Source organism: Triturus cristatus, chromosome 2_1, assembly GCF_964204655.1.
Source record: "Triturus cristatus chromosome 2_1, aTriCri1.1, whole genome shotgun sequence".
Lineage (NCBI taxonomy): Eukaryota > Metazoa > Chordata > Amphibia > Caudata > Salamandridae > Triturus > Triturus cristatus.
Genome location: NC_140581.1, coordinates 898,828,226 through 898,854,462, shown reverse-complemented (window position 1 = coordinate 898,854,462; position 26,237 = coordinate 898,828,226). Strand labels below are relative to the sequence as shown.

General features: G+C 46.0%; 1 protein-coding gene across 2 annotated transcripts in view; it reads right to left on the bottom strand.

Moving 5' to 3' along the window:
- The window catches only part of AGTPBP1 (ATP/GTP binding carboxypeptidase 1), a 1,256,713-nt gene that overhangs the window by 272,366 nt on the left and 958,110 nt on the right, over positions 1–26,237 (bottom strand). For both annotated transcript variants that reach the window (XM_085633101.1, XM_085633102.1), the window contains one exon: positions 4,089–4,242. In XM_085633101.1, coding sequence (XP_085489227.1) covers positions 4,089–4,242 — 154 coding nt within the window. The remainder of the gene's footprint in view (positions 1–4,088; positions 4,243–26,237) is intronic.

Here is a 26,237-nt window from a genome sequence, read left to right as displayed (position 1 = left end):
AGGAGCCTGCTGGCTAATGGAAGGACACTAGCCACAGGAAGCAGTACTTGGCCCATGGTACACGGCATGAGCGAAGACTCCGAAGCCCAGAGGTTAAGAGGAGCTACAGACCAATAGGAAAGCAAGGAAACTAGAGTGACATGCGAGCCAATTGCTTAAAACTGGTTGGCTTTATTGTCACTCTCATTTGCTTGCTTCCTATTAGATTCTTTACCCAGCTTGCCTATCTTGTGTTTGTCTCTCCCCTTGGGCATAGCGTCTTTCACATATTAGTCATTGTTCTGGATTCTATCCTTTCATACCGGAGAGTGCATCTGTTTTGCATCTACCTCCTTCCCTCTGTTGTTTGCTCACCTCAAATGCCCACCCTCCGCACTCTGTTTCTCCATTTCGTCTTTTTCCGCCAGGTTTCACTGCCTCCGTGTTATTCTCACCCTCGTGTGCTTCTCCCTCACTACCTGGGTTGCTGTCACTTTTGAGTTCTTCTCACTATCTTGTGTGCGTGTTCTCCCACTCCGTTCGCTCTGTGTTTTCGCCTCCAACCTGTGTGTTCCTCTCTCCATGTGGGTTCTCCAGTCGCCCGTAGTTGCTCTCTCCATCATGCAGTGCTTTCCCCTCCTGGTCTTCACTTGCTCCCCTATTGAATCTTACATTAGCCCTCTCATCTCTGTAGTCTTTTTTAAATTTGCACTTCTGCAATTTTTAAAATTCCTAACTGTAATGTCACTTAAACCTTTGTTACATATATATACTTGTGTGTGTGTGTGTGTATATATATATATATATATATATATACACACACACACACACAAGTGTGCTAAGCGGATCCTGAGTGCTTGCGAGCACTTGATGGACAGAGGGGGCCTAAGCCGCAGGAATATATTGGCAGAGGAAAGCGGTGCTGTCAATGTCTTTCGCCCTACAGGGACTTTTAATTTACTTTGGAGCAGGAGCGGACACCACTTGGTTAAAGAACTGAGAGTCTTGGGTGGCAGTATAATGGCCTATCAGGACCAGCATGCTAGTTTGTGTGACGCCCATTGGGGCGGGACTCTAATTCAAATAAATCAGCTGTTCTTACGAGCCCGCTTCCTGCTTCATTGCCGCCAGTGATCAAGAGCTGGATGCAGCTCGAAACGCGTATGGCCTACGAAACGCTTGCAGCCTGCTGACTACACTGCTGCTTGCGGTGATTTGTGTTTTACCCCAATGTGTGTGGCATCTTCATGAGGGCAACTCTCCTGTTTTTGCATATATATATATATACACACACATATATATGTCCAGGTTACCCCTATGAGGCCGACACTACGGGGGAATCCCACCGCCGCAGCATTGTGGTTTCGCTTGCTGTCATGATGAAGACAGTTTGAGTGAAACGGGAAACGCTCTCTTGATTGACACCTAAAGACTTGCAGGACTATATCCCCCAGTGATTGTTCAAAGAAGAAAAAAAGAAAATTTTGATGGTGCACATTTGTGATACAGATTACGCACTACTGGTCCCAGAATACTTTGGGGGTGATTAACATACTGGATTGAAATAAAAGAGGGATTACACCAGTGTATGCTTTGTTTGCCGTCATTTCCGAATTCCCTGGAAAAAGGGTTTCATAATCCGAAACGCGGCAGCTGAAAGTACGGGGAGTTCACCTGCTAACCTATGTGTGGTGAGGAGCAGTCCTGGGTGGGTCGGTCTCATAGGGGTAACCTGGACAAAAAAAAAAAAAAATATATATATATATATATATATATATATATATATATATATATATATATATATGTAACAAATTTGCTGACTACCATCATGCTCCTGATCGAGGGGCGCATTGGAGTTACAGAAACAGCAAATTCTGCATTAATTGGCCCCAAACCTTTTTTTCAATTCGACAAAGGAGCCAACGCTTACTAGAAGCTGAAATGTGCACATAACTTGAAATAAAATTGCACTTTTTCAGCTTCCACTAAGTGTTGGATCCTTATATATCTCCTAGTACCTGTCCCCCTTCACCACTGACGTGGCCCACTTCTACAACTGACTCATGCTGTTAATTCATAGCAACCTCCATACACAGTGACCGATGCTGTACTCTAGTCGTGGCAGATTGTATTAGGTACGCTGAACTAACATCACTGCAACAATGAAGCGCAATATCACTGCACATTGGCAATATATTACCTAATTACTAAACTGCAGTTTATTATCCTGCCAAAAGGTGGGCAAGATTCTCATTTGTTGGTGATACAATACAGCCACATTTGCAAGTCCTGTTTACTTTCAGCTTTTGATAATCAGGACTTCTTCCACACGACGAATAAAAAATGTCCACTTTCCCTAAAATAAGTGTTGGTGGTGCCTAGTGGCAACCATCAGCTAGATTTAAGTGCTGAGTGCATCCTAAGAGCTGAAAGGTGGGGGCAGATGGTCAGTTTTAAATGGTGGTATCCGTTTTTGAGGTAAGGTGAAAACCAGCTCAGAACTGCGCCATTCAGTCTCAATCAAGATTTAAGAATTTCCAATAAGCTTGAGTGATTAATCGTGTACAATGCTGAGGAAAGGTCTAAGAGGATGAGGAGGCGAGGAAAGTCACCTTGATCTAGGATCTGAAGAACATCCTCTGCTATTTGGACATTTGCTGTTTCTATGCTGCATCCTGATCTGAAGTCAGAATAGTTTGTCAACAAGGTGATTTTAAGTTCTGGTAAGATTTGACAGAGCCTCTATACCATTTACCTGGACTTCCCCAAGAAAGAGTAGGTTTGTAACTGGGTGTAAGTTATTCCGATCACTAAGACCGGAACCTAATAATAATAATACTAATAATAATAAACTTTATTGCTTGATTAAAAAAAAAAAACTTTGCAATCCACTACATTATGAAATGACGTATGTCCAAGTAGATAAGCAGCACAATTTGTGTAAAAGAAAAATTTGTTTGAATACATTAAAAAGTTACGATAATACCATAAGACTGCACAGGATCTAAAAGTGGCATTCAGTTCAACCAGTAAAGTGCATTGAGTAACATAAAAAAGTACAGCCTATCGAGTTTAAAGTCCGTTAAATATTACTAAAACAAATACAAGTTTCTATAAAATTGATTTAGAAAAGTCTTGGTTTGGGCTGATTTCGGGTTCAATTAACCTCACCACTCACGGCAGCATCCCAAATAGGTCTCTGATCAAGATTACAATGTTTTGGTCCCTTCCGTTATTCTTTTCCCGGCCTGAGCCATGAACCTTACTAAGGCATAATTTAGATCAGGATTGTGTGAGTTGAATCTTGCTAAAACTGCGGCTCTGCAGGATCTAATTTCCATTTTGTTCCAAATTTTCCTTAGGAGGGACCTTCTTTTCTGCATCAGGCTTGTACATAGGCAGAGAATATGGATTATGTCCTCCCTGTATTTTCCACAAAGGCGGCATTGTTGCTGAGTTTGGTCTCTTTTCCACTTCGGCAGGTGACAAAGCAGGTTGAACACTCCCAGTCTTAATTTTAAAAAACAAAGTTTGGTACGTGCAGAGAATGGTAAAATTAGGTACCCCTGGGGAGACAGTTAGGAGTATGTGTTGAGAATTAGCCAACCGTGTGACCTTTTTGCGAGGCATGATTTTTCCTCAAATACGGAGAGTTTTTTCATACTTATTTTTGCTAGAAGACCGGAACCTGCTTTTGTATCTATTTATGTTTTGCAATAACAGGATAAGCAGAATACGTTCCCTACCCTTATCACCCAAATTAATCAAAACAGAAACAGTTCTTTCCCTGCACAGTTGAACAAGATCTGCAAACGTACATATCATAACGGAACTACTGGTTTACATCACACCGTTTCAGAGATGAAAAATGAAGAGTACAGGCACTTTGCTAGAAAAATGTTAGTGTTGAAAAGGGTACATACATAAGGAACATGTTATTTATCACCACACAATAACTGACGTCCAGCTTGTATTTGTTCAGAAGTATAATTAAACTTTCCAATAAAATTAATAATGTCTGGCAAATTCAATAATCCTACCCCATCATCTTTATCCAATGACTAAAACATGAACACATTTAAACGTGCTAAGAATAAAAGTACACTTACTGAACTGACAGATCTGCTCATATTGATTGGACTGAGGCATGGCTGTTATGGTGAGTACAGGGCAACTGTTCCCACCCAGTGTTTCACATAAACAATCATGTCGAAAATAGATCTGCTGTAAGTTAACGGTGGATTCCAATTTTTGCAGATGCATCTTTATTTCCGAAAGAAAGAAGAATTTACAGTTTGAGTTATTCGTTTATTTTTATAATGGATCAATAAATGAATTTTCTACCAACTTAAAATAAATTACAATTGACAATGTCAAAACAACAGTAGCAAGTTTGAAAAAGTTACTGACCTTTAACAGCGGCCTTCCAGACTTGGTATTCCTCCGATGTTCACAGTGCAGATAAATACATGCAATACTCCACATGGAAAAATGTTTCCATTAGGAGACATCCCTTTCCCCATCTCCTTAACATAGGGGGCTGATTGATGTTCTTTCACATTATCTTTTCAAGCTCACTCCTGCCCTTTTTGCCACTAAGGGTAAGTGTACATTGTTAGGGTCAACAGTCACTTGGCATGGTTGAGGAAAATCACAAAAGTATGACTTTGTGGTTGTAATTTATGAGCATATTTTCGTGTATATAGCACTACATTTCCAATTGCATTTTCAGTGTTAGAGACGCTTATTATTGTATAGTGCCAATAGGTTTCCTTTTAGCCACTTCGGAGCGCGCTATACAGCACACCACTCTTCATATTGTAAAAGCTTCTGAAGAGCAAGGGATATAGGTCACATTTTACCAACCATCCCTCAAGGATGAGCAGGGCATCTAACTACACTGAAACTGACACTCGTATTTTTTCCCCAAGGACAGCATGAAGCAAAGTGGTTGTCGGCAAACTTAGGTGTTAGAAATGGAGTTTCTGGTTGGCTATGGTATGCACCTAAGCCAGGCAGAACCCACCACTCTAGTCAGGGTAAGGGAGTTACCAACCAAAATAACCCCTGCTCACACCCTCGGTAGCTTGGCACGAGCAATCAGGCTTATCCCAGAGGCAACGTGTAAAGAGTTTGCACAACACACACGCACCATTGACACAATAAATACACCACAAAAGAGACTCCATACAATGGTAAATAAAAATATATTATACACAAACGATAGACCAAAACTACATGAATTATAAATACTGTGCAATTATGCAATCTTGATATAGTACAAGTTGTCCTGACAGTGCAAGAATCAAAAACGACATACATTAGGGAACATCAGGGTATGAAAGGCAATAGGTTATGAAATAAAGAAAACATGAATCATCACGAGTGCAAGACGCAAATCAGGTTATGAAAAAGCACATGAATCACTGTATTACCATCAAATGCATAACAGCCTCAGAAGTACCTGTGCCTCTATTAGACTCTTTATAGTAAATACTCAATGCAAATCAGGCAGATACGGAACGTAGGAAGCAGAAACACCAATGCGCCTACTACAAGTACTGTGGTAATTCTCAGAAGATTCCTAAATGCTGCAATCTTCCTACCAGGGGGCCTCCGTCAAGGACTCACTCCTGCCACCAATGAAAACAAGAGCCCCCAAGACATGTGCCAACATGGGGGAGAGAGCACCAAACGGCCGAATTTGCAAGGAGACCTCGCTAGGGTCCCACAAGTGCAGAATGATCAAAAGGCAGCTGTCCATGAATGCGCGGTGGAGCTGTCAAACGCTCAGGAAACCTCAGCCTCTACGGAAGGAAGGGCTGCCTTTCTCCTCCCAAACAGTACCTTTATGAGCTGATTCGGGACCCGCACCGCTGGCTGGGGTTAGCTTAACAGGGCCCGTGTCAGTGATCTCTGCCATTCTGGAGGCGGGCTTTTAACAAAGAGCCTGAAGTTGCACCGGGCAACGAGGCCACCAGCCTTACAGGATCACAGACACACAGCCTGAGGTACCTCTCACGGCCCACGCTAACACGCTGGCGGGGGGCCGGAGAGGCCTGTACTGGAGAAACTGACAGCCCCGTGAATGCGCTGATTTCCCTGAGTGGAGCGATTTGGGGAAAATCAAGCCCTGTGCTTAATCCAATCAGGCCCGCTACCAGAGGAAAAATGCTCTTAAATAAGCGCCACCAAATGCAGGATGGCCTCCACAGGAAAAATTGGGCACTCAATTCATGGCGCGCTGAGCTCAGCCAACAAGCGGGCAGCGCCGACTTATGTTAAAACATCAAACTCTTGGTCCTTCCAGAGTGGGCACAGCAGAAATCGCGCAGCACACACCTGGCATGCAAATCCCCCTGAGAGATGAAAGCGCTCGCCAGGAATCAGCAGGCCAACACAGCAAAGCAAGCAGTCCAAATGGCGGTCCCTCTTGGCAGCACAGCAGTCCCTGGCAATGTGCAGCATGTGGAGCCAGCTGCATCTGGTTACAATTCCCACGCAGTGTCTAAAGATGTGGGGTCAGAGCCCCTGTACTTATACTAAAAATGTCTTTGATGTGGAGATAACTTCAAAAGAATGTTAGAAGTGCACAACACCCCATTAAACTCCAACCCTGGCTCCAGACATCAGCTGGGGGTAAACAAGCTCTTTTTGTAAGGGCACGGCCCAGCCTATACAAATGTAAGTGTGCCCCGCCTCTCTTTCTCCCAGCCCAGGAAGACCTTTTAGTATGCAGATGAATGCAGATGCAACCCTGTTACACCCAACCCTTCCTGTGTGATGGTTGTCTGGAAAGTGTGCACTAAGCCCAGCAGACACTCTGCCCCAGACGTGGATTGCAGTGAGGCTGCAAAGCACAAAGAGTCATAAGCACATAGAAATGCCCACTTTCTAAAAGTGTCATTTTTACCATAGCAATGAAAAATCCACTTGCACCAATAAGCAGGATTTATCACCAGTATTCCAAACATACCAAACATGGTAACGCTACTCCTCTCAGATCAGTAATTATCACCTACACTCATATAGGGGAATTCTCAATGCTAACATTTGGCAGGCACTGAACTCACTGTATTGAAAAAATGAAATAGGACATGTGTCACTACAATGACATGCCACACAATAAAGGCACATGTCCTATCTTTTATGTACACGGCACCCTACCCACAGGCCTACTGTAGGGGTGACCTATGTGTAGTAAAAGGGAGTTTCAGGCTTGGCGAGTAACTTTAAATGCCAAGTCAATGTGGAAGTAAACTGCATGCAGGCCCTGCAGTGGCAGAGGCCTGAGGCAGGTTTGAAAGGCTACTTCTGTGGGTGGTCCAATCAGCGCTGCAGGCCCACTAGTAGCACTTCATTTACAGGCACAAGGTGTATGGGATACCACTGTATAAGTGATTTACAGGTAAATTAAACATGCCAAACAGGCGTAAGCCAATTATACCAAGTTTAAAGAAGAAAGACAGCACATGCACTTTAGCACTGATAAGCCGTGGTAAAGTGCCCAGAGTCCTAAAGCCAACAAAAACAGATCAGAAAAAATACAAAAGAAAGGCAAAACGTATGGGGATAACCCTGCAAAAAGGGCCAGGTCCAACACTAGGTAAAATCATGAACTCTACATGGACCCTTGAAAGAATATAGATGTTGTCATATTTTCTACAACCTAACATAACAAACTCAATTTAAAATACAAAAAGCATCAATCAAACCTGGAAAATGTTATTTTTATTCAGAAAACAGTCTGTTCACCTAGCTTTCATTAATTAATAGCAATCCATGAACTCGAAACTGCATTATTTTGTTACACTAATGCACATAATTCTGCGAATGTAAGTAGCCCACATGCAACATTATTTTCCAAAATGTTTTATGATTCTACATACATTCTTTCAAGACATACTGGTAAAAATACAATACAATATAAGGGAATTCTGCTCAGTATACAGCAGGATTGCCCTGAAACATTGGCCTTCACTAACAGAAGTTGAAATCCAACACCTAAATTGTGATAATCATGCTGAAGCCCCACCCCCCCCCCCAAATAATGCAACCCCAACAAACAAAAAGTTAATACAAGTATTATTGTATTTGCATCAACAATAATTAAATGTGTCCTTGCAGAGCAAACTGGATTCTACCCAATCCTATCCTCAAATCTATTTATTAAGCACACATTAAATAAGGCACATCTCATTCAAAGATACATCAAAGGTATATGATGCAGCTACTATGATCCAACCTTTTCATCACATCCCCTTCACACATAGGCCAGGTTAACAGTTTCCACTGCTTTCAAAGCATCTACAGTAAACACAAGGAGATTAATCACATCCTAAGATTCATCCTTTGCCCCTCACCAAACCCATTCATTAAAGGTTTGGACATCTCAACTTGGGATGCAAACAATTCTCCCCTTAGAATGTAATTCCTGATTTCAATAAACAGCCTTAACACTCTTAGTTCCCAAACTTCCTACATGCAATTAGTATTTTTTCTTCGTAAAAATCCCAGGTATAAATCTGGAAAGAGGAGTAGATGACCATCTCACAGAATCACCATGTTCTTATTGTGAGGAAAGTGGTTTATTATATGGTGTGGTTGTTCTACCTTACCGTGAAATAAAGACATGAATCCATTTTTGGGACAGTCAGGTTTCTTAGCTTAATCCTGGGTAGCTGTGGCTCCGGGGAGACCGGCTTTATCACACCTCCTCAAAGGCGGGCAGCAGGCTGTCTCGTGGCCACCAATCATATATGGTCACTAGAAAATTTTGGAGAACAAAGTAGCAACTTTGTAAAGTTACCATTCGACTTGAGCATCAACTGGGTTTTAATGCAACAATTTATTTTGATACCTTCAACTATCAGATTTAGTAGTCCCATTCAGAAGTTAGCACTGCTGAGTTGTCAGCATGTAACTCTGTATTTGCCAATGGGGCTACTAGTATTTGCACAGAAAAAATGACATGCAGGGTTTTTACTGTTAGGACATGTAAAGTTAGAAAACACATGTTCAACTTTTTAATATAATGCACCCTGCCTTAAGGCCTTTAGACAGGCTGGATTATATAAAAAAAGACCTGCCTTAGGGGTGACTTATACATATTAAAAAGGAAGATTTGGGCTTTGCCATTACTTTTAAAAACTGCTCTGCCAGCCAGCAATGGAGACTGTGAGTCATGCATTGCTAGATCACATTTGCGGTGGCACAATAAGTGCTGCAGTGCACGAGGAGCACCTTAACCTACTCCTGGTACCATATACAAGGTAATTATAGGTAAATTAACTTATGCAAATTGTGTGTGAACCAAACAGACATGCATTTTAGTGGGTCAGAGGACTGGCACTGAGGCCTATTTTGCATAACTCATTGCACTTACAGAGTTGAAAAAACAGTAGCATCAGTCCAAAAACTTGAGGGTTGTCATTCAAAAAAAGAGCAATTTCCTTACACTCAAGCACTACCTCTGGCGATAACCCTGTCAATTTTCAGCAGAGTTCAAAACTATTACAGTGCCACAAGAATTTGCCAGGAGGGAAGCCAATACACTCACACATCATATCCTGATCCTCTTCTTCATAAGACAACAAATTCCTCATAATTTTCACCATCATTGGAGTGCATGATTCTGCTGTAAACAATTAGTGGACACTCCAAATTCTGAACTTGGATTCCCTCCTTAATTTTGTAGCCCAAATACAACTTGACAATGCTTCCTGTTGCATGGTTCATAATTTCCTTGGTCATTCAGGTTAACTTGGATTCCTGTCACAGGTGTTCTGACAGATACATTTTGGTCATCAAGAATTCCAATACTTGTTCCATTATCATTACTCAGTTGGACAGTCATTCAGTCTTCTGCTCTTTGACTCTGAAAACTGTCTCTATAATACTGGATTTCATCCTTAGCTATCCTAAGTTCTTAACTCCTCATATTCTAATACTTCTTGTGCATATTAGCATGCCATAACCTACAGCAAGGGTCCTCAAAATGGGTTATCATCCTTGATCCTGATGAGTGAAGCCTCGTCTTCAGGCAGCACAGGGACACCGCCGCCCATGACCCAGTGGTCATCACCCTCAAAGCCATGCTCTTATTCCCACAAATTGCATGCAAAACAGCTGACAGAGTTATTCAGGACTCCACCCTTACACTGCATGGCCATCATCACCAATAGAACTAGCCCCAGACAGTGATGATGGGTGAATAGGATAGGTCCAGGCACAGACTGGTTCCATGCGCCAAGCACTGACTGCACAAGTTGCCAGGGGGAGAAGAAAACATTGACAAGACATCTCCAGGAGCAATATCCCAAGGTTCATGACAGGAGGGAAGCTTCTACCCACTTCTTGGGGAGTGTGTCCTGCCTCCAAAGGAACAGCAAAAGAAGCATAGTAGGAGCTCCAAAATGCCACTGCTTTCTAGGGCTCAGGCCAGCCAGACATGCCCAAATGATCTTTAACAGGCAATGGTTTCTCCACAAATGTGAAAGAGAAAAGGGCCTAGAAACTGCAAACCCATTTACAATTTGCCCCTATAGGAAACTTTCAGAAATATACTGTGAGATACATTAAAGACAAACATCCACAACAGTCATGCTCTTGGTTTGATATATTAAAAGAATTAGTCTAGCAGATTATTTACATTCAGTGATGGCTTATATGTGCACCAGATCAATGATCCACTAGGATTTTTGCTGGCCTTTAACATTAAAAGAACAGTTCTCTTCAAGCAGCTCTATCAGACTGGTACGTTTTAGAACATATTTAACCGGGTTGCAATCTTTCTAACAAATCTGGTCACAGGACATGTCTTCCAGTCAGCAGTGTAATCTAAGTTATCTCTGTTGCGTGACAGCCTCTGGTGTCCTGTTGTGCTTCAAGTTCTTCACATACACAGAGTAACCCAGGCCATGGTCAAACTGGACAGTGAAGTGATATATGAAGTGAACACACAAAAAGTGATGGGAGGAATGTTTGCCACTAGTTTAATAAAGGGAAATCGGGGTAGCATTCCAACTAGTCATTTTTTGGCCACCATGCCACCTAAGATTAAACCCAGGCATTTGCAAATCAACCTTGGTCCTGCTCCAATAGGAACTGTCCAGACTGAACTGCTAAGTCAGGTGTTCTCTGAACTGGAACACAAGCAAACCGAGACCGGTTTCGGCCTTTTTGGGCCTCTTCAGTTTCTTGTAGCTTGATTCAAGAGGCACAGTAAGCATGGAACCCATGTCTGAACATACTCCGCAGTTTTCCAAGTTTTTTTTGCTTCTCCTTTAGATGAGGGCACACACACTGAAACTTTCTTCTGTGGAGTGCAGTTTTTTGTCCAAGTTCTGACACATCTTTAGTCACCTCTTCAAGTTTTGTTTCTGCTCATCTGTAATGGCACCTATTTCTGCTTTGATGTCCATAAAGAACTCCTTCAGGAAGCATTTTGTTTGTCATTTTCTACTGTGGCTATATCCTGCTGGGGAGTATCTGCATTCTCTTGCAGTGGCTTTTATTTACTTATAGAGTGCAACTTACACCCAAGGATATTTTGGAGCTAGGACTTTCTTCCCTACCTTTGTGCTAGGCAAGATTGCTTCTGTGTGTGAAGAGCCTTTTGTCATTAACGGTGCCTCTCTCTTTGCCCTAATCATTTTCAAGAAGTCGTTACCTTTCTTCAATCAATCAATCAGTCAATATTTAGAGACCTTCGGTATCGCTCTTTCTGGTAAAGACTATCTAGCCACAGATCCCTCCCCATTTGACTATTCCCCAGGCATCAGACTGGATCAGGAAACTTTTCAGCAGTACTTCTGCTCACCAGTAGGTGGCACCATGTGGATCCGCACAAATACTCTTCCACTCCGGAGATAATGTGCAGAGCCAATATGGCGCCACTCCCACACTCACTTTAATTGTTTTTAACCGCGTCCTTGCCCCCATATGCAGAGCTCCAAAAGTGAAAGGATGTGACCAGTATGCAGATTCCAAGACTTGAGATCTTATTAATGGATAGAGTCCAACCACAGAACGGGGAGAATGGGATGGTCAGTGAGGAATCTGTGGCTACCAGAAAGAGCATTACTGAAGGTAAGTAACTTGTCCTTCTGATAGAGACTTTTAGTCGCAGATAGCTCACCTTTTGAATAGATACCAAAGGAGTACCTATTTGAAGGTGGGTGTGTGGATGGTCTCCAACCAGAAAGTCCTGCACGACTGAGCGATCAAAGTGCCCCTCTTGGCAAACCTAACTGTCCAGACAATAGTGCTTTGTGAATGCACTGCCCATGTAGTCGCTTGCAAATGACAGGGACTGGGAATCTGCGTGCTAAAGCAGCTTTGGCCCTGAACAACCAGTCCTTCCGGAGGCTGCTTTTTAGCTAATTCATAAGAGATCTTAATGCAGATCACGATCCAGCAGGATTGCCTTGACTTGCCTTTCTTCGCTTCAGAAAAATTTACAAAAAGCAGATCTTCACGCCGGTGGTCTTTGGTAAGATCAATATAACAGCAGAGAACTCTCTTGGGGTCAAAACAGTGGAGTCTGTCGTCCACCTTAGATGTGTGAGGTGGAGCATAGAAAGCCCGCAGGGCGATGTTTTGACTGAGGTGGAACAGCATCACAACTTTAGGCAAGAAAGATGCCTATGTCAGCAAAACCAGCTTGTCTGGGAAGAATTTGGTCTACACTGGGTTGACACAGAGCCTGAAGCTCACTCACACTCCACTACAATGTTTTGAGGACGAGGAGCACTGTCTTGAGGGTGAGAAGTTGCAATGGGAAGCTATGAAGCGGCTCAAAGGGAGTGCACATCTGAAACGTGAGGACCAAATTAAGGTCGCACTAAGGCATGACAAAGGGGGAGGGAGGACACAAATGTAAACTTTTCAAAAAGTGTAGAACTGAAGACTTGAACAATGAGGGCTGGTGTGGCAACTTCAAAAAGGGTGAAATGAACTGTTTAACTATGCTCAGAACAAATGGGATAGGGCCAAAATAAACATAAAAATGCCAGATAACTTCACCTGAAGGGGGGGCCTGTCAAGCGCTGCACCAAGCCACAAATTTCTCCCAATAACAGGCATATATTGTTTTCATCGATGGGCACCTTGCTGCTAAAATGACATCAACCCCTCCAGAGGAAGGTTGAAGGTATTCAGCTATCGTTGCTCAATCTCCAAGCATGAAGGTGAAGATTGTGATAGCCTGGGTGCAGAGCCCTGCCTTGCTGCTGCAACACCAGGTCCCCGGAGGGGCAGCCTAATTAGAGAACAGATGCCCAAGCCCAAATGTTTGGGATACTATATGCTCCAAGCTCCAATCTGGGCCACTAGGATGCCCTAGGCCCAATCAGCCCTGATCTCTTGAGAACTCGGGCAGGAGTGGTATCGACGGGAAGGCATACATGCGTCATAAGTTCCACTCGAGGCGGAACACGTCTCAGAGCGAGAAACACCTCGGAAACTCCAATACGCAGAAGTGCTTCATTGAGTATTCTCGGGAAAGGCAAACAGATCGAATCAATGTTCTCCCCATTCGTGGAAGAGACCTTGCGCCACTTTTGGGTGTGTCACTTGTGATCCAGTAGGCCCTGTGCCTGAGCTTGTCTACCCTAGCATTCAATGATCCTGCTAGGTGACTACCCACCAGGAAGATTCCTTGGTGGTCCAGCTATTTCCTGAGGCACCAGGCCTCCTGGAACAGGGTCCGTGACCCCACCCTGCCCTCTTTGTGGCAGTACTGCATGGCGGTGGTGTGGTCTGTGAGCACCTGTACTATCGTCCCTGTGATGGATAGAATGAAAGCCTTCAATAACAAGTGGATGGCCATCAGCTCCAAAAAGTTGATATGATGTTGGGACTCCACCAGAGGCAATGCATCGGTCACCACTGTCAGCTCTGGGAAGGGTAGGGAGCGGGCACTTTCGCTGACTTAATTGCAGTCCAGTAACTACTGCTGCAGATCTTTAGCAGGCTTCTACAAAACAGAACGTGGTTGGGGAGGCTTACTTGATGTTGGGGCCCACTGAGACTTCAGATCCCACTGCAGAGCCCGCATATGCCACCTAGCGTGCTCGACCAGCAGGATGCAGGAGGCCATCAATTCCAGCAGCCTCACAGTCAACCTCAGTAAAATCCAGGACAGAGGATGAAAAATCTGGATTATAGCCTGGATGTCCTGGATGCTCTTCCCTGGGGGAAAGGCACAAAACAATGTCCAAAATGGCTCAGATGAAAGGGGGCATCTGAGGAGTAATGTATGACTTTGACATGTTGATAGTGAACAACAAAGATGACAGGAGGTTTCTCGCTGTCTGAAGGTGGATGATAACTGCCTGGGTTGAGCCCATTCTTAAAAGTCAGCCGTCGAGGTGGGGGAAGACTGGGAACCCTGACCTTTGCAGATGTGCTGCCACCACCGCTATTACTTTTGAGAAAACCCAAGAGGCACTGGTGAGACCAACATGCAAGGTGCTGATGGGCCTGCAAAATGGGTATATGTAAATAGGCATTCTGCAGGTTTAATGCCATCATCCAGTCCCCAGAGCCGAGGGTAGACGTTACATGAACCAGCGTGAGCATTTAGAATTTCTCCTTCTGGAGGAATGCGCTGAGAAGGTGCAGGTCTAAAAAAATTAACAAAGGCCTTCGTACTTCTTGGCAGTGCTTAATTTGTGCCGGTGGTTTCTGGTGCTCAGCACCAGCACTTATTTCACAGGGCTGGGCCATAAAAATGCTCTACCTTTGACAGTGGGCATGATAATTATTCTCATTTGGTCAAAACTGCAACCAGACTCTGTGGTCTCTGAGCAGTGCCTACAGAGGTCGTAAAATTCACTGTGTGCGCTGCACACTCAGCCCACATGTCCCACCCTAGCTGAATGTCATCAGTCAATGGCAAGTGGGAACAGAAAGCTGACGATGCGGACATCCTCAGCTTTGGAATTGAAAAGTGAGCGTGGCCATCTCATTGGCCACAGAGTCAGGTTGCAGATTTGGCCACAATGAGTCATCGTTTTGTGGACATGTGCATTTGGAGCTGTGGCTTGCTTATCATTTTCAGGGACTGAAAACTGTGCCACACTTGTGCGCCTCTGTGTGTGCATTGAGGATTACATCTGCAGCCATCCTCTATGTACTGTGGCTGCTCGTCCTTCAACAAAGGTAGTGAAACAATAAGAAACATTTTTTTGTCCATGTGCAAGCTTGTTTTGTTGGTGCCTAGCTTGCACTCTAGTGCAGTCATTATCGCCGCCAGACACTGAAGCGCGACTCCAGGGCATGCCCAACAAATGAAATCTAAAATGGGTTCTTTTCTACCATTTATTTTAATTGCAAACATTAAAAAACGTGTGCTTACCAAATATAGATACCATTGTCGGCGCTGGGCACTTGCTGCTTATTGCTGTGTGTGTGCTTGCGCTAGAGGTGGGAGAGCTGATGAAAGTCCGAGGAGCTTGCATGGGAGGCGAAGGCAAGGGAGCGACATAGGGAAGTAGGTTTGAATCCCTGGGCTCAGCAGCATCCTTTGAATTCTGGCAAATCTGGATGTACCAGGAAAAAAAGTGCAACGTTCTGTGTCTGCCTGTTGTGAAGTGCTCTTCTGTCTGTCCATGTCAGGGTTCGCAACATGTAAAACTGCAAAACATAAAATGTGGATTTTGCTAGTCACACCTGCACTAATCTTATGCCCCATGGATTAAAGACAAAGTGTTAACCTTTGATGTCAGAAAGAAATAAACATCAAATTATAATTGGTGAATTGCAAAGTGTGAAAGTGGAGAATTTGGGGTCATTCCTGGCTTTCATGCTTGACCAAATGGTGTGATCATAGGCACATACTTCATTTTACCGAGCAAATCACCTTTTTGTTCATTTTCACTTTAAGAGCACCTTAAAAAAACACATGAGCTCAGGATGAGCGCTGCACAAAAATATCTCATGCCTTTGACTTATTAGTCTAATAACCATATGTTGCTCCATCAGTCATTATCTAGGCCACATTATGAAGTACATTTCACTGGAGCCAATGGTAGAAGTGGGTGGAGCCAATGGAGGATGTGGGTGGAACCAGGAAAGTGGGTGATGGCCTCCTAGGAAAACATTAGAGCACCTGCACGTCTTATTTTATAAAATAAGCACTGCTTTTTGGGCACCAGAAAGCAGCAGAAATAACAACCAAGCCATACTTCTGGCAAGGACAACCTTTTAATAGCCCCTTTAGCCAAAAGGGCTTGCACTTCCTGCCTCAAAAAAGAGAGCTGGAGCACAGTCCTTGGTGGGATAGTGAAAGGTGTGGTGCCGAGAAAAGGAAGTGTAGGGCATAGTCTGTTCGAATTTTTTTTTTAAAGAACCACCTGTTCAATTTTGTGGCCTGCATGCCACCGGGTGGCTGTGCTCCACTAAGGGCACACTAAAGGGGTTTGGGTGGTGTGGCTGCAGGGGGTGTAATGGACTGGGTGGCCATTGATCTTTAACGTGAGACAGTGAGCACCACATCCGCAAAACTCCTGGGCACCTTGTGGAGGCTGTATTGGCTGATGGTATGGGCCATCTCTGCCAAAGCCATGAAAGGAGCAGTAGGGCTAATGCTGTTAGCAAGGTGGGGCAAACAAGCCAAGGGAGCGTGCTGTGCTCTCTTTGGGCCACTCAAGTGCCCAAACAGGAGAGTCCCACCAAACAGCATGTCCATGAGGGATGACTGTACATCACCTGAAAACCCAGTGAACAGTAGCTAAGCGTGGGGGCAAATGGCTACACTGGTGCCAATGGCCCACTTAATGGAATCGGTTGTGTCCAAGTCACAATGAATTTTGAACTTGACTGCTTCATGACCATCCTGTATGGCCTGTGCAAGGCAGGTTAAAGACCTTCAACAAGCCCTGGGAGAACTTGAGCACCGAATCCCAAAGGGCATGGGAATAGCACCCTATGAGGCAGCTGGCATTCACTGATTGAAGCGCCAAGCTGGTGAATAAAAATACTGCATTCCTGAATGTCTCCACTGGTTTTGACTTCCTATTGGAGGGAGTAGTAGGGAATATATTGGAGTTACTATTACTTGCAGACCCCTGCATTACCAAGCTTTCAGGAGAGGGGTGCTGAGATAAAAATGCAGGGTCGCCAGTGGTCGGGCAATGGTGTCCTGCAATCTGGCGGTTGACTGGGGGGCCAGAGAAAGGTTGCCCCAAGCCCCCAATAAAATATATCAAAGGCTCTTGTTAAAAGATAACATAGGCTGAGTGGATATTTGCCCAGGTTGCAGGACTTCTGTAAGACCATTGGTCTTGACCTCTATGGTGGGAAGTTGGAGTTCAAGCGATTCGGCCTCCCTACACACACCATGGTCTAAAAAGCACTCTTTTCAGTGGCAGGACCAGGGGTGAGAGGAAAACTGACTCAGAGGAGGTATCAAGGCTATTAGCCTCCTGCAGGTTGTCATGCCAATTCTCATGATACAGTTTGCTAATCTCATCACCCGCATCGTAATCAATGTCCAGCTCTGAGCTGAACAGAGAAGGCAGGGTATGCGCGCATCTTGGTGGACGCAGATCTAGAGGAGGAAGCGTAGCCTAGCGCAGCCTTGGACGAGGTCGAACCGGCACCAATTCAGTGTTAGAGAGGGCAATTGGGGGCCTCTGGCGTCAATGGGGTTGGCATTGTCGTCAAAGAACCAGCAACCGGCGTGAACCAGAGCGGCGGAGGTGGAGTCGAGATTAGACTCATAGGTGGTCTCATAGGGGATTCGGAGGATCCAGCTGGTGCAGAGGGCGCACTAGTCGATAGTAATCCAGATGAAATTCATTTGGCCCTGTAGGGCCTTCGGGTGTGCCAGAGGGTGTTGGGAAGGATTCAAAGAGACAGAGCATGGCATTGCAGAATTCTTCGATCTGTGGCGGTGGCCCAGGACACTCAGACTTTTCCAGAACAAGTTGCAGGATTGTCCCCAAAGGTGATCGGCAGCGGGATCAAGACGTCTGGCGGCTTCTTTGCACCTTCTCAGAGAAGTGTGAGTGGCCGGAGGGGGCAGAGTCCCACTGTGACTTCTTTTGTTTTTTCTTTGACTGTCCAGGCAAAAATAGACCTCTGGAACAACTCCTGTGACTTCCGGATTTCAAGCAGGACGGGACCAAGCTTTCAACTTGGACCAGTCTTGTCGCAAATTCTTCCAGTGCTTGGCGATGTAGATTTTCGCCTCATGGTCTCATATGGCCTTCAGGTTCATCAACACATAGTCCCTGCAGGCCTTAGCGTCGTGACTCGACCCCAGGCATCACAGAAAATCTGATAAGGATCTGTCGCAGACATTTGTTTGCAACATCCTGACAGGGCATAGAACCTGCTGTTTTGGGAGGTAACATGTCCCACTTGCACACTTCATAGTAATGTTTGTAGACAAGAGGAAGGTTTAGATCCACATCTGGTAGAGCAGAAAGAAAGGAACAGAAGTCGGTGCACAGGAGTGATGCTTATATAGGATCCACATGTAATTTCCTGTAATGGAACAACATTAGTGCTGAGCTGTAGAGCACCACCAGCAGACACACAGCAGTACTATTGAAAACTTTCTGGATCGAGTTTGAAGCCTGGGGAATATTCAAAAGAAATCTGCGACTAGTAGTCTCTCTCAGAAACTCCTTTCACAAGAAGGCACAACACAAAATAGTTTCATTTCTCTGTCCCTGTTTGCTGGGTTCACCATGAACCGTGGGAATGAGTTTTTGGTTCCCACATTTTCTTCATTTAGGGTGTGGTGGATTACCAGTGCTATAGTAAAATCTCTTCAATTCGTGCTCCAGTGTTAAGAGTGATCTTCCTTATCTTTGGGGGTATATGATGAGCATGTTTTACACCATTTCCTCTGTTGTGTGTTCATACTGCTATCAATGTCCTCTATTTTCTTTCCCCTTTGCCCTCACCAAGGGTCACTTCTGGCACACTCCGTTACTACCCCAGGGGCCCCACTACTCTCAGACCATCCCAGTCCTTGCCCCTTGAGCCTCTGTTTGCAGGGTTTTTCAGACCAACCAGGACTTTGCTAGAAGCACCAGGTCCCATGCACTTACTGTGCCTCTTAGGCAGATTTTGTCCCCGCAGTTTCTTTCCACTCTTCTAGAACCTGATGCCTTATGGCCCCCAGATCTGCCAGGCCTCACCAGTGAGTCACCTGCTTCTAGGCCTAGCGAACTCCACTTGTAGCCTGGTATTTCTTGTAGCTGCGCTCTTCTGGCCTCAGCTGCTCCATCCAATTACGAGCATCAGCATTCTTCCCCGAGGGTCTACTCCAATTCCTGGCAAAAGGTGGCCGACTCTCCTTTATTAACAAATTGTTGAGATAGGGATAAACCAATATCATCTGCCTGCAAAGTACAGCTGTGTAACAGAGAGAACGGTTCCTGTGAACAATGTATAGGATACTTAATATTAACTTGCACAGTTAATATTAAGTATCCTGTGCTTTGTCCACATGAACCGTTGTCTCTATGTTAGATATTAATTGCTCTGGTTCCTTGTGAGTAGCGTTGCCCTTGTTCCTTGTATACAATGCAAAGAACATCTGCCATTACTGCCAAACATTTCAAAAAGGTCTGGGGTGCAGAAATAGAAATGAGGGAAGACTAGCGTATTGGTAGTGTGCTTTTCCAACTATGAATCTTGAGTCTTTTCTGTGCTTCCTTGATTATGGAATGTAAATGCATGCATCTTGTAGCTCCACTTTAAACACCCAATGTCCCTTTCTGAGCTGTGGAAAAGTAGTATGGAAACCTAGCATTTTAAACTTTCTTTACTTGATCCATTTATGAGTAAGCTTGAGATCTAAACTAGGCCTGAATTCTTGCTTGGGGCCTTCTTTGTGAATCAAAAAAAAAGTATTGAATAGATGGCTTTTCCTCTTTGAAAGGGGAAAGCGACTGTAAGCTCACTTTTGTAGTAATGTCACAGCACCGTTCTTTAAAAACTGCAGTTCGTGCTTTGGTGCAGGCTTTGGAAGAATCACTGCTGGTGTAGACTTGAACCAAGTTGTTTAACTGTCATGAATGATGTTTAATACAGGCTTGTAGTTGGCGATATCTTGTCACTCTCTGAGAGGTCTTAAGATACTCCATTCTGTCAGAGTGCTGAACAGAGGAAAGTAAGGGAGGCAGCTTGGTCTGACAATAAAGAATGATGCTGTTGTTGTCCTCTGCCTCTTCATCATCTTCTATGTAAGATGAACTCTGTTGTTGCCCACTTTGCTGTGTTAGGGAGACCGAACCCTCTCTGTGAGTAGCACAGCGATTACGGTGCGAGAATTGAGCCTTAAAGCACTTCATTTTCTCTTCAAGGCTCACAGCCTTTAGAGTGTCCGCTTTATTTTTTATGTGCTGCATCTCACGGTCTGTGGAGGGACAGAACAAACAAGTTACTTACTTTTGTTTTCTCTCATTCTGGTGGATACTCCAACTAATCACCTTAAGACTATCCCTGGTGCCAGGCTTAATACAGAAAATTCTACCAGCAACTACTCTTGTGCACCAATAACTGACACGGTGTGACTCCGTGGCAATCTCATACTGCCCCAGAAGTGATGGAGCGGGCCACATACAGATGTTACCATTGAGCAACAATGTCAGTTTCTTAATCTTTCTTCTTTCGTACCCGGAGACAAGGATCACAGTAAACAAACTGTAGGTAACCACATGCTGAAATCTAACTTGGGAACTTATTACACTGTGCAGATGTCCACTCCGCCGAACAGGGAGGAAGGAGTAAGCACCAGAAAGATCATTAATGAAGATGAAATTTGTTTTTCTCCTGGACACTTCTATTTGCAGGTTCCTTACCTTTAGAACTAATGCCATAGCAGTATCTCCCAAAGGGGATGTATGAACAGTGAACTCAAACTAGGAAGTCTTGCAGGACTGAGTGGGCAAAATGGCCATGCCTGCAACCCTGGAAAATCAAGGCAGTAAAACGTGGTAAAGGTGTGGACAGCAGCCCATGTAACAGGCCAGCAGATATCCAGAATCACAACATCCACGGCTAAGACCCCATTCACGGCATTGGCTCTGGTAGAATCTGCCCAAAGGTCTGTGGAGGCTCCTTTGTGGCCAAAGCACAGCACGCTTTTATGCAAAGAACAATCTAACTGGAAAAGGTCTGTTTCTAAAATGCCCTTCCCTTCCTTCCACTGGTGAACCCCATGCAAAGTTGGTCAGCCACCTGGCACTACCTAGTCTGATCAATATAAAAGCTTAAGGCTCTCTTTGGGTCCAACTGATGAAGTTTCCCCACTTCCTTAGAGGGAAAAGTGAAAAGAGGGCAGATAGTGTTTTGGAATGTTACTCATGGAAAGACAATACCACCTTCGGCAGGAAGGAAGCCCATGTCTGAAGCACTAGCTTGTCCAAAAAGAAGATTATATATGGTGGTTGCACTGACAGAGCCTACTGTTTCCTGACACAGCACACTGAAGTATTCACAATAAGTAAGACAGCCATAAGTGTCAGCAACCTCAAAAAATAGTTGCGCACATCAAGAAAGTAGGAGTCAAATTATGGTCACACTGCAGCATAACAGAAGGTGCAGGAGGAAACATATGCGTAAGCCCTTTCAAAGAACACATCACAGCTGGTAACATAAACAGATATGGTTATTCAGGCAAATGTAGAAAGGCTGAGAGGGCAGACAACCTTTAATGATGGCTATAGCAAGGCCTTGCCGGGCCAAAGACAGAACAAACAGAAGTACAACCCAAGTTTTGTCTGCAGAGGTTCAGAGCATGGGCCTGATAGTCCCTCACCAGGCGAAAAACCTTGCCTAGCATCCAAAATAAATAAAAAATGTGGACTGATGTCAGATTGCCAAGAAAACGTCCACCACTTCTAACGGCAGGTCAAAACTGCTTAGCCAGTTCTGCCTAATATCCACACATAGAGTTGTGGGTAGTGGATGTTCTGATGAAGACCCCGGACCTGTTGCTGGGATAGTATGTCCTCACTAAGAGATGTAGGGATCGTAGGGCAAATGAACAAGTTACTTACCTTCACTAACAATATATCTGTAAGAAACATAGGTTAGTTATAGATTCCTTACCTTAGAATTACAGGCGTTAGACTGGATCCGGAAAGTTTTTTCATCAGCAGTACCCCTTTGTGTTGGAAGGTGGCGTCGGTCAACTCCGCGTTCGCCGTCGGCGTCGTAGTCGTCGGGATGACCACGTAGACGCTGCCCTCGCACGCTGACATCAGTTCTGTACACGACTTTCCACGCCAGAAGCGCAGAGCCATGCAAGACACAGACTACTGGTGCACAAAACTAGGGCCCTGAAAGGATGACCTTTACCCTAGAAGTCAGTTCGCAGAACTGGGAGGATGGGTGGGGCGGTAAGGAATTATAACTTACCTATGTTTCTTACAGATATATCGTTACTGAAAGTAAGTAACTTGTTCATCTGAAAGAAACAGTTAGTTATAGATTCCTTACCTTAGAATAGAGACCCCTGCAATACCAACCCCGGAGTTGGGTCTGCGAACCAAGTTCACACCAGAAAGTCACTACAGAACAGAACGGCCAAAGAAGCCGTCTTTCCGGCGGACTTGACTGTCTAGGCAGTAGTGTTTGGTAAACATGTGCAGCGATGCCCACGTAGCTGGCTGAGCCTGACAGATGTCATTCAGGGGGACTCCTCGTCCCAAAGCAGTAGTAACTGCCGTCACCCTGGTCGAATGGGCGAGCAGCCCCACTGGAGGCTCCTTCTTTGCCAAAGAGTAGCAGGCTTTGATGCAAAGAACGACCCACCTGAAGATGGTTCGTTTCTGCATGCCCCAACCTTTCTTAGAGTTCACGCAACCAACAAAGAGCTGGTCATCCACCTGGAATTGCTTGGTACGATCCAAGTAGAAGGATAGCACACGTTTTGGATTCAGACGGTGGAGCCTCTCTTCCTCTTTTGAAGAATGCGGAGGAGGAAAGAAGGTGGGCAAAGTGATGGTTTGGCCAATGTGGAAAGAAGTAACCACCTTGGGAAGAAAGGAAGGCCTAGTTCTCAGGACGACCTTGTCCGGATGGACAGCCAGAAAGAGAGGCTTGGAAGAAAGAGCTTGTAGCTCACTCACCCTGGCCACCAAAAAGGCAGTTTTCAAAGTGAGAAGTCTGAGAGGACAGTTATGTAGCGGCTCAAAGGGAGCGCACATGAGGTAGGTAAGAACCAAGGTCGAATCCCACTGAGGCATTACGAAGGAACCATGAGGAAAAAGATGAGTAATGCCCTTAAGGAATCTATTTACAACAGGGGACTTGAAAAGAGAAGGCTGATCAGGAAGCCTAAGGAAGGCTGAAAGGGCAAAGAGGTAGCCCTTTAGAGTGCCCAGAGCAGAGCCCTGCTGGGCCAAAGAAAGGAGGAACAAGAAAACCTCAGTAAGAGGGGCAGAAAGGGGATCCACAGCCTTTGCTGCACACCATGCCACAAATTTGTTCCATCTGCAGGCGTATACCGTCTTGGTGGAGGGACGCCTGGCTGCCAAGATGACATCTCAGACTTCGGGGGGCAGGTCAAACGACGTCAACTGCTGCAGCTCAATCTCCACGCAAGGAGGTGGAGGCTGGACAGGTTCGGGTAGAGGACCGTCCACTGCTGCTGCGTCAGAAGATCCTCACAAAGAGGAAGTCTGATCGGAGGATCGATGGCCATGTTGAGCAGCTCGGGATACCAGACTCTTCGTGCCCAATCCGGAGCCACAAGAATGACTTGGGCCCGGTCGCACTTGATCTTCTTCAGCACTCTGGGCAGAAGTGATATAGGCGGAAAGGCGTATAGAAGACTGCAACACCACTCGCGACGAAAAGCATCGCCTAGCGAGTGCTGCCTTGGAAATTCCAACGCGCAGAACTGCAGACATTGCGTGTTCTCTTCGGTGGCGAATAGATCTAACCAAGAATCTCCCCACTGAGACCTTGCACCATTCGTGATCCACCATGCACCTGCGGCTGAGTTCGTCCGCCCTGGTGTTATGAGAACCTGCCAGGTGTTTAACCACCAGGGATATGCCCTGATATTCCAGCCATGTCCAGAGGCAGAGGGCCTCCTGATACAGGGTCCACAACCCCACCGCCTTGCTAGTTGCAGTACCACCTGGGGTGGTGTTGTCCGTGCACACCTGCACTACTCTTCCACGGACAGAGGGAAGGAATGCCTTGAGGGCAAGACAAATCGCCCGAAGCTCCAGCAGGTTGATGTGGAGCCCGGACCCTGCCATAGACCAGAGGCCTCTGATCTCCGCCTCCCCCATGTGGCTGCCCCATCCCAGAAGTGATGCATCGGTCACCACTGCTAACTCTGATTGAGGGAGAGAGAGGGATCTGCCTTCGACCCAATCCTGGTTCGTAAGCCACCACTGCAATTGGTGTGCAGTGCCCTCCGAGATCTGGACGCAATAGGACAGATTCTCTTGATGTTGGGCCCACTGGAACTTCAGGTCCCACTGCAGAGCATGCATATGCCATCTGGCATGATCCACCAGCAGGAGGCCATCAGACCCAGCAGCCTGAGGGTCATCCTGACCGAAACCCGGGATAGAGGTTGAAAGATTGGAATCATAGCCCGAATATTCCGGACTCGCTGTTCGGGAGAATAAACCGGAAACTGCGTTGTGTCCAGAACCTCTCAGATGAAGAGGAGCTTCTGAGAGGGGGTCAGGTGTGACTTTTGGCATGTTGATGGAGAACCCCAGCGAATGCAGGAGTTCGGCCGTCGTCTGGAGGTGAGAGACGACAGCCTGAGGCGAGCCCGTCTTCAACAGCCAGTCGTCGAGATAGGGGAAGACTGGATCCCCTGATCTGCGCAGATGAGCTGCGACCACCGCCATCACTTTCGTGAACACCCGAGGGGCGCTGGTAAGGCCAAAAGGGAGCACGGTAAACTGAAAATTCTCATGGCCAACCGTAGGTAACGCCTGTGGGCCTGCAGGACCAGGATGTGGAAATAGGCATCTTGCAAGTCCAACGCTACCATCCAGTCTCCAGGGTCGAGGGCAGACAAGACCTGAGCGAACGTCAACATTTTGAACTTCTCCTTCTGGAGGAAGTGGTTGACGTTCCTGAGATCCAAGATAGGACGCAGTCCTTTGTCCTTTTTGGGCACCAGAAAATAGTGGGAATAGAAACCACGACCTACTTCTGGGGCAGGAACGCGCTTGATGGCTCCCTTGGCCAAGAGCGCCTAAACTTCCTGTTGGAGAAGGGCCAAGTGATACTCCGACATGTGATGGTACTGAGGTGGCATGGATGGAGGGGTAGTCTTGAAGGGGAGGGAGTAGCCCCTGTGGACTATTTGCAAAACCCACCTGTCTGATGTGATGGTGTGCCAGGCGGATCCTGCTGCCCACTTGCGTTTGGTGGCCCTGAAAGGTCAGACTAGGAGTGTTTGGAGGCTGCTGCAGGGGGGGCTGTAGTGGACTGGCCCGCCCGCTGGCCCCCAGAACCACTGCGGTGGTTTCCACGTCCCCGGCCGCGCTGGGGCATAACAGCTTGTGGCGACCTGTGGCTCTGGGCAGGACGTAGCGGGGCACCCCTTCCATAGCCACGAAAGGGGCGAAAGGCGGACTACCTAGGGCAGGTGGTGGAGAGGCCCAAGGACCTGGCCGTAGCCCGAGAGTCCTTAAAGCGCTCTAGCGCGTTGTCTGCCTTGTTGACGAAAAGGCGACAGCCATCAAAGGGCATGTCCATAAGTGTGGATTGGACATCCCCGGAAAAACCACTCGAACGCAACGAGGCGTAGCGTCGAAGGGCTACTGACGAGGAAATCATCCTGCCAAGTGCATCCGCGTTATCCAGCCCACAGCGGATGGTAAACTTCGCTGCATCTTTCCCTTCGGCAACCGCTCGAGAGAGCACGGCTCGGGCCTCCTCCGGGCACTGAGGCAGCACTTGCGTAACCGTGTCCCACACGGAGTAGGTGTAACGGCCCAATAGACATGCGGTGTTTACCGACCTCAGTCCCAAGCTGGAGGAAGAAGAAAAAATCTTCTTCCCAAGATGATCCAGATTTTTGGATTGCCTGTCCGAGGGAGCGGTACGGAATGTGCCCTTGGTCGTGGAGGCTTGGACTAAAAAGCTCTCAGGGGTGGAGTGTTGGGGGAGGAAAGTGGGGTCGGCCGGAGCCGGGCGGTGGCGTCGGGCAATCATCCTGTCCACAAGAGCCCCTGTGTTGGGCCAGGACCAGGTGCCCAAAAGGATGTCCGTGAGGAATTCCTTAAACGGCAGCAGGGGCTCCAAAG